Source organism: Salvelinus sp. IW2-2015, unplaced genomic scaffold (assembly GCF_002910315.2).
Source record: "Salvelinus sp. IW2-2015 unplaced genomic scaffold, ASM291031v2 Un_scaffold1412, whole genome shotgun sequence".
Classification (NCBI taxonomy): domain Eukaryota; kingdom Metazoa; phylum Chordata; class Actinopteri; order Salmoniformes; family Salmonidae; genus Salvelinus; species Salvelinus sp. IW2-2015.
The window spans coordinates 82,027-90,715 of record NW_019942891.1 but is presented as its reverse complement, the minus strand read 5'-3'; the positions used below and the strand labels follow the sequence as shown (position 1 = coordinate 90,715).

Here is an 8,689-nt window from a genome sequence, read left to right as displayed (position 1 = left end):
TTTAAAAGCCATTCACTTATGGATGAAGAGTGAGTGCTAACGGGGTAGCGGTAAGTGGTAGTGGTAGGGTAAGTGGTTGGTGTTGGTGTTGGTTGGTATGTGGTCTGTAGTGGTGGGGGGGGGTGGTGTTGTGAAAAGGAGGTTGTGGCTTCAATGGTAGTGGTGGTGGGGTGGTGGTGGTGGGGGTGGGTTTTTTGTGGTGTGTTGGGTGGTTGTGGTTGTGGTGTGTGGGGTAGTGGTGTTGGTTGAGTGTGTGGTGGTGGTTTTTGGGGTAGTGGTGGTGGTGGGTGGTGGGGTAGTAGTGGTGGTGGTAGTTTATTAGTAGTGTGGTGTAGATGTAGTGGTAGTGTAGTTGTGTTGAGATAGTGGTGGTGGTGTGGTGGTAGTAGTGGTGTGGTGGTGGTGCGTGGTGTAGTGGTGGTGGTGGTGGTGGTGGTGGGAGTTAAGTCAGTAATGGTGGTGGTGGTGGTGGGTAAGTGGTGGTGGTGGGTGGATGGTTGGTGGTAGTAGTGGGGTGGTTGGTTGTGGTAGTAGTGGTGGTGGTGTGGTGGTTGGTGTGGTGGCGGGTAGTGGTGGGTGGTAGTAGTAGTGGTGGTGGTGGTGGTGGTGGTAGAGTATGTATGGTGGTGGTGGGGTGGGGTTAGGTGGTGGTGGTGGTGGTTGGTGGTAGTAGTTCGTGGGTAGTAGAGTGGTGGTGGTGGTGGTGGTGTGGGTGTGGTAGGTGGTGGGTGAGTAGTGGTAGGTAGTGTTGTGGTAGTAGTGGGGTGTGGTTAGAGTAGTTGTGGTGGTGGTGTGTGGTGTGTGGTGGTAGTGGTCGCGTGGTGGGTGGTAGTTATGTAGTGTGGTGGTGGGGTGTGGTGGTAGTGTGGTGGTGGTAGTAAGTAGTGTGTGGTGGTAGTTATTTAGTAGTGTGGTGGTAGTGGTAGTAGTAGTGGTGGTTGGTGTTGGTGGTGGTAGTAGTAGTGGTGGTGGTAGTGGGTGGTGTAGTTAATTAGTAGTGGTGTGGTAGTTATTAGTGGTGGGTGGTGGTGTGGTGGTGGTGTAGTTATTAGTAGTGGTGGTGGTAGTTATTAGTAGTGGTGGTGGTGGTGGTGGTGGTAGTTATTAGTAGTGGTGGTAGTAGTGGTGATAGTAGTGGTAGTGGTGGTAGTAGTGGTGGTAAGTGGTGGTAGTAGTAGTGGTGGTGGTGGTAGGGTGTGGTGGTAGTGGTGGTGTGGTGGTGGTAGTGGTAGTGGGTGTGGTGGTGGTATGGTGGTGGTGGGTGTTGTGGTGGTGTGGTGGGGGTGGTGCGTAGTAGTAGTGGTGGTGGTGTAGTGGTGGTGGTTAGTAGTGGGTGTGGTGGTGGTAGTAGTGTTGGTGGTGGTGGTAGTGTGGTGTTGGTTGTTGGTGGTGGTGGTTGGGGGTGGTGGTAGTAGTGGTGGTGGTGGTTGTGGTGGTGGTGGTGGTGGTGACGGAGGGTGGAGGATAAATAACATTGGTTACAAAAGATAGCTTAGTGAGTCTAGCTACAACATAAATCATTACTCTCATGCTGAGAGATGAGATACAGAGTTCATCTCTCCGCAACCTCTCCTATCTGAGGAAGCTCCAGTGATTGCATTTACATCGACCTGCGAAGCAAATGGCACCTATTCCTCTTTGTAGTGCACGCTTGACTGTATGTGCAGATACATCCAGCCTTCCTCTGCTCCTGGTCTCAGGCAGCACCCCATGCCTCCCTGGCTGTCTGAAAATCAGATAAATGTATTTTTTGTCACATGTTTCGTAAAACAACGGGTGTAGACTAACTAGTAGCAAGCAGTTTGTCGTCTCCTATATATACCTCATATGTACCCCAGGTGTGTTAGTGTGCTGCTTAGTGGAGGGGTGGGGGTGTAGCTAGCTATACATCGATTGGGCAAGAGATGCTTGTGGACCGAGCTCCTTGGTCCTGAATGATTGGTGTGGCAGGAAGAGTGCACTGTATTACATTAGGATGCTTTGGGTTACATCATACGGAGCCGAGCGATAACGCCTCCTCATCTCCCAAGAAAATCTGTCAGGGTTTTAGAGCTGTAATACTGAAATACACTCATTTCAACTCATTTTGTAAAAGGCGTTTCGACATGGTGCTGAGATGGGGTGATCAGTGTCTTTCATCCTTACTTTGAAAAGCCAGATTTTAAGAGAACGGCTGCTAGTTTCAGACCAGCTGTAAAAGCTTTTGTTTTGTTGTCTCTTGTTTCACCACCACCACCACCACAACCACCACCACCACCACCACAACCACCACCACCACCACAACCACCACCACCACCACCACTACCACAGTAATAAACTTAGCAAAAAAATAAACTTCCCTTTTTCAGGACCCTGTCTTTCATGATAATTCATAACAATCCAAATAACTTCACAGATCTTCACTGTAAAGGGTTTAAACACTGTTTCCCATGCTTGTTCAATGAACCATAAACAATTAATGAACATGCACCTGTGGAACGGTCGTTAAGACACTAACAGCTTTACAGATGGTAGGCAATTCAGGTCACAGTTATGAAAACTTAGGACACTAAAGAGGCCTTTCTACTGACTCTGAAAAACACCAAAAGAAAGATGCCCAGTGTCCCCGCTCATCTGCGTGAACGTGCCTTAGGCATGCTGCAAGGAGGCATGAGGACTGCAGATGTGGCCAGGGCAATAAATTGCAATGTCCGTACTGTGAGACGCCTAAGACAGCGACACAGGGAGACAGGACGGACAGCTAATCGTCCTCGCAGTGACAGACCACGTGTAACAACACCTGCACAGGATCGGTACATCACCAGACAGGACTGGCAAAAGGTGCTCTTCACTGACGAGTTGTGGTTTTTTCTCACCAGGTGTGATGGTCATATTCGCGTTTATCGTCGAAGGAATGAGCGTTACACCGAGGCCTGTACTCTGGAGCGGGATCGATTTGGAGGTGGAGGGTCCATCATGGTCTGGGGCGATGTGTCACAGCATCATCGGACTGAGCTTGTTGTCATTGCAGGCAATCTCAACGCTGTGCGTTACAGGGAAGACATCCTCCTCCCTCATGTGGTACCCTTCCTGCATGCTCATACTGACATGACCCTCCAGGACAATAACTTTCACCAGGACAATAACTTAAATCACAAGGCCAAAGCACAATGCAGTTGCTTACCAAGAAAACAATTCATATTCTAGAGTGGCCGAGTTTCAGTTTTTACTTAAATCAACTTGAAAATCTATAGCAAGGCCTGAAAATGGTTGCCTAGCAATGATCAACAAACATTTTGACAGAGGATGAAGAATTTTGAAAATAATAAATGGGCAAATATTGTACAATCCAGGTGTGGAAATCTCTTAGAGACTTACCCAGAAAGACTAGCAGCTCTTAGAGGCTTACCCAGAAAGACTAGCAGCTCATAGAGGCTTACCCAGAAAGACTAGCAGCTCTTAGAGGCTTACCCAAAAGACTAGCAGCTCTTAGAGACTTACCCAGAAAGACTAGCAGCTCTTAGAGACTTACCAGAAATACTAGCAGCTCTTAGAGACTTACCCAGAAATACTAGCAGCTCTTAGAGGCTTACCCAGAAAGACTAGCAGCTCTTAGAGACTTACCCAGAAATACTAGCAGCTCTTAGAGACTTACCCAGAAATACTAGCAGCTCTTAGAGGCTTACCCAGAAAGACTAGCAGCTCTTAGAGACTTACCAGAAAGACTAGCAGCTCTTAGAGACTTACCCAGAAATACTAGCAGCTCTTAGAGACTTACCCAGAAAGACTAGCAGCTCTTAGAGGCTTACCCAGAAAGACTAGCAGCTCTTAGAGACTTACCCAGAAAGACTAGCAGCTCTTAGAGACTTACCCAGAAATACTAGCAGCTCTTAGAGACTTACCAGAAATACTAGCAGCTCTTAGACTTACCCAGAAAGACTAGCAGCTCTTAGAGACTTACCCAGAAAGACTAGCACTCTTAGACTTACCCAGAAAGACTAGCAGCTCTTAGAGGCTTACCAGAAAGACTAGCAGCTCTTAGAGACTTACCCAGAAAGACTAGCAGCTCTTAGAGGCTTACCCAGAAAGACTAGCAGCTCTTAGAGACTTACCAGAAAGACTAGCAGCTCTTAGAGGCTTACCCAGAAAGACTAGCAGCTCTTAGAGACTTACCCAGAAAGACTAGCAGCTCTTAGAGACTTACCAGAAATACTAGCAGCTCTTAGAGACTTACCCAGAAATACTAGCAGCTCTTAGACTTACCCAGAAAGACTAGCAGCTCTTAGAGACTTACCCAGAAAGACTAGCAGCTCTTAGACTTACCCAGAAAGACTAGCAGCTTTAGAGTTACCCAGAAAGACTAGCAGCTCTTAAGAACTTACCAGAAAGACTAGCAGCTCTTAGAGGCTTACCCAGAAAGACTAGCAGCTCTTAGAGACTTACCCAGAAAGACTAGCAGCTCTTAGAGCTTACCAAAGAAGCAGCTTAGACTTACCAGAAAGACTAGCAGCTCTTAGAGGCTAACCCAGAAGAAACTAGCAGCTCTTAGAGGCTTACTAGAAAGACTAGCAGCTCTTAGAGGCTTACACCAAAAGACTAGCAGCTCTTAGAGGCTTACCAGAAAGACTAGCAGCTTAGAGGCTTACCAAAAGACTAGCAGCTCTTAGAACTTACCCAGAAAGACTAGCAGCTCTTAGAGGCTTACCCAGAAAGACTAGCAGCTCTTAGAGACTTACCCAGAAAGACTAGCAGCTCTTAGAGGCTTACCAGAAAGACTAGCAGCTCTAGAGGCTTACCAGAAAGACAGCAGCTCTTAGAGGCTTACCCAGAAAGACTAGCAGCTCTTAGAGGCTTACCCAGAAAGACTAGCAGCTCTAGAGGCTTACCCAGAAAGACTAGCAGCTCTTAGAGGCTACCCAGAAAGACTAGCAGCTCTTAGAGGCTTACCCAGAAAGACTAGCAGCTCTTAGAGACTTACCCAGAAAGACTAGCAGCTCTTAGAGGCTTACCCAGAAAGAATAGCAGCTCTTAGAGGCTTACCAGAAAGACTAGCAGCTCTTAGAGACTTACCAAAAGACTAGCAGCTCTAGAGGCTTACCCAGAAAGACTAGCAGCTCTTAGAGCTTACCCAGAAAGACTAGCAGCTCTTAGAGACTTACCCAAAGACTAGCAGCTCTAGAGGCTTACCCAGAAAGACTAGCAGCTCTTAGAGACTTACCAGAAAGACTAGCAGCTCTTAGAGACTTACCCAGAAAGACTAGCAGCTCTTAGAGGCTTACCCAGAAAGACTAGCTGCTCTTAAAGAACTTACCCAGAAAGACTAGCAGCTCTTAGAGCTTACCCAGAAAGACTAGCAGCTCTTAGAGACTACCCAGAAAGACTAGCAGCTCTTAGAGACTAACCCAGAAAAACTAGCAGCTCTTAGAGGCTGACCCAGAAAGACTAGCAGCTCTTAGAGACTTACCCAGAAAGACTAGCAGCTCTTAGAAGGCTTACCCAGAAAGACTAGCAGCTCTTAGAGACTTACCCAGAAAGACTAGCAGCTCTTAGAGGCTTACCCAGAAAGACTAGCAGCTCTTAGAGGCTTACCCAGAAAGACTAGCAGCTCTTAGGCTTACCCAGAAAGACTAGCAGCTCTTAAGACTTACCCAGAAAGACTAGCACTCTGAGAGCTTACCCAAAAGACTAGCAGCTCTTAGAGGCTACCAGAAAGACTAGCAGCTCTTAGAGGCTTACCCAGAAAAGACTAGCAGCTCTTAGAGGCTTACCCAGAAAGACTAGCAGCTCTTAGAGCTTGCCCAGAAAGTCTAGCAGCTCTTAGAGCTTACCAGAAAGACTAGCAGCTCTTAGAGACTTACCCAGAAAGACTAGCAGCTCTTAGAGACTTACCCAGAAAGACTCTAGCAGCTCTTAGAGCTTACCCAGAAAGACTAGCAGCTCTAGAGACTTACCCAGAAAGACTAGCAGCATTAAGACTTACCCAGAAACACTAGCAGCTCTTAGAGGCTTACCCAGAAAGACTAGCAGCTCTTAGAACTTACCCAGAAAGACTAGCAGCTCTTAGAACTTACCCAGAAAGACTCACAGCTGTAATCACTACCAAAGGTGCTTCTACAATTAATTAACTTAGGGGTGTGAATACTTATGTAAAATTTGATATTTCTTTATTCCATTTGAATACATTTGCTAAATTTTCTAAAAACATGTTTTCACTTTGTCATTATGGAGAATTGTGTGTAGATGGGGTGAAAACAAATATTTTTAATCCATTTTGATTTCAGGATAACTCAACAAAATGTTGAATAAGTCAAGGTATATGAATACTTTCTGGAAGGCAGTGTTGGTAGGCCAACAACAACAACACAACTAGAACAACATAAACACCAACATTGGCCTGCCCCCAATATGATTATGGACCTCGCGAGTTGAAATTGAAAGTGTACCACTGCAATGTACGAGGACTCTTCATAAAGGGTTACAGCCATTGACAACTGTATAGTAAATACAGGACCCTTCATAAAGGGTTACAGTCATTGACACTGTATAGTGTATACAGTACCCTTTATAAAGGGTTACAGCATTGACCACTGTGTAGTCTATACAGTACCCTTTATAAAGGGTTACAGTCATTGACCACTGTATAGTGTATACAGGACCCTTCATAAAGGGTTACAGTCATTGACCACTGTATAGTCTATACAGGACCCTTCACAAAGGGTTACAGTCATTGACCACTTATATGTCTATATAGGACCCTTTATAAAGGGTTACAGTCATTGACCACTGTGTAGTCTATACAGTACCCTTTATAAAGGGTTACAGCCATTGGCCACTGTATAGTCTATACAGGACCTTCATAAAGGGTTACAGTCATTGGCCACTGTATAGTCTATACAGTACCCTTTATAAAGGGTTACAGTCAATTGACCACTGTATAGTCTAACAGGACCTTCATAAAGGGTTACAGTCATTGACCACTGTATAGTCTATATAGACCCTTATAAAGGGTTACAGTCATTGACCACTGTGTAGTCTATACAGTACCCTTTATAAAGGTTACAGCCATTGGCCACTGTATAGTCTATACAGACCCTTTTAAAGGTTACAGTCATTGACCACTGTATAGTCATACAGGACCCTTCATAAAGGGTTACAGCCATTGACTACTGTATAGTCTTACAGGACCCTTCATAAAGGGTTACAGTCATTGACCACTGTATAGTAAATACAGGACCCTTTATAAAGGGTTACAGTCATTGACTACTGTATAGTAAATACAGGACCTTCATAAAGGGTTACAGTCATTGACCACTGTATAGTGTATACAGGACCCTTTATAAAGGGTTACAGCCATTGACTACTGTATAGTCTATACAGGACCCTTCATAAAGGGTTACAGCCATTGACTACTGTATAGTCTATACAGGACCTTCAAAAGGTTACAGCCATTGACACTGTATAGTCTATACAGGACCCTTTATAAAGGGTTACAGTCATTGACTACTGTATAGTGTATACAGGACTCTTCATAAAGGGTTACAGCCATTGACAACTGTATAGTGTATACAGGACTCTTCATAAAGGGTTACAGCCATTGACAACTGTATAGTGTATACAGGACTCTTCATAAAGGGTTACAGTCATTGACTACTGTATAGTCTATATAGGACCCTTTATAAAGGGTTACAGCCATTGTTTGTCTTGTGCCATTGCTGCCTACTATGTCTTAGTCACACAATGTTTACCCATTTGTCTAGTCAATGAACACTTCAATTTTGTGTACAAAAGATGAACAAAAGATTAAACAATCGTTAAGGTTGAATACAATGCGTTACAAGTGTGTGTGTGTGTGTGTGTTCACAGGTCCATTACCTGTTTGTGAGCATGGTCATAAGAGTTAACGTGGTTGTCGAACTCCTGGTGCTTGTAGTACTGCTTGTCACACAGATCACAGTAGAAGTTGGCCTTCGGGTCCTCCAAGGCTTTGGCCATGGTCGTCGTCCTCTCCTTCTCCGCGTAGTCCTGGGAGAAACAACAAGGACAACAACCACCTCTGTCATGGAGGGAATCTAAATTATATCTCAACTCAAAGTGTTTTGGTCACATACACATGATTGGCAGATGTTATTGCGAGTGTTGCGAAATGCTTATGGAATTAGATTCCCACCCTGACACCGAGTTGAGATAGAATTAGATTTCAGTGTCAGAGAGGGAATCTAATTCTATCTCAGCTCAGTGTCAGTGAGAGAATCTAATTCTATCTCAGCTCAGTGTCAGAGAGGGAATCTAATTCTATCTCAGCTCAGTGTCAGAGAGGGAATCTAATTCTATCTCAGCTCAGTGTCAGAGAGGGAATCTAATTCTATCTCANGAGGGAATCTAATTCTATCTCAGCTCAGTGTCAGAGAGGGAATCTAATTCTATCTCAACTMAAGTGTTTTGGTCACATACACATGATTAGCAGATGTTATTGCGAGTGTTGCGAAATGCTTATGGAATTAGATTCCCTCCCTGACACTGAGCTGAGATAGAATTAGATTCCCTCCCTGACACTGAAATCTAATTCTATCTCAGCTCAGTGTCAGGGAGGGAATCTAATTCTATCTCAGCTCAGTGTCAGAGAGGGAATCTAACTCTATCTCAGCTCAGTGTCAGAGAGGGAATCTAATGACGAAATAGAGTTAGATTCCCTCTCTGACCACTGAGCTGA

General features: G+C 45.0%; 1 protein-coding gene across 1 annotated transcript in view; it reads right to left on the bottom strand.

The window, feature by feature from the left end:
• LOC112070745 (G patch domain-containing protein 8-like) overlaps positions 1-8,689 on the bottom strand; it is a 19,307-nt gene that overhangs the window by 9,714 nt on the left and 904 nt on the right. The window contains exon 2 of the mRNA XM_070439099.1: positions 7,852-8,001. Within this exon, the coding sequence (XP_070295200.1) occupies positions 7,852-8,001 (150 nt within the window). The remainder of the gene's footprint in view (positions 1-7,851; positions 8,002-8,689) is intronic.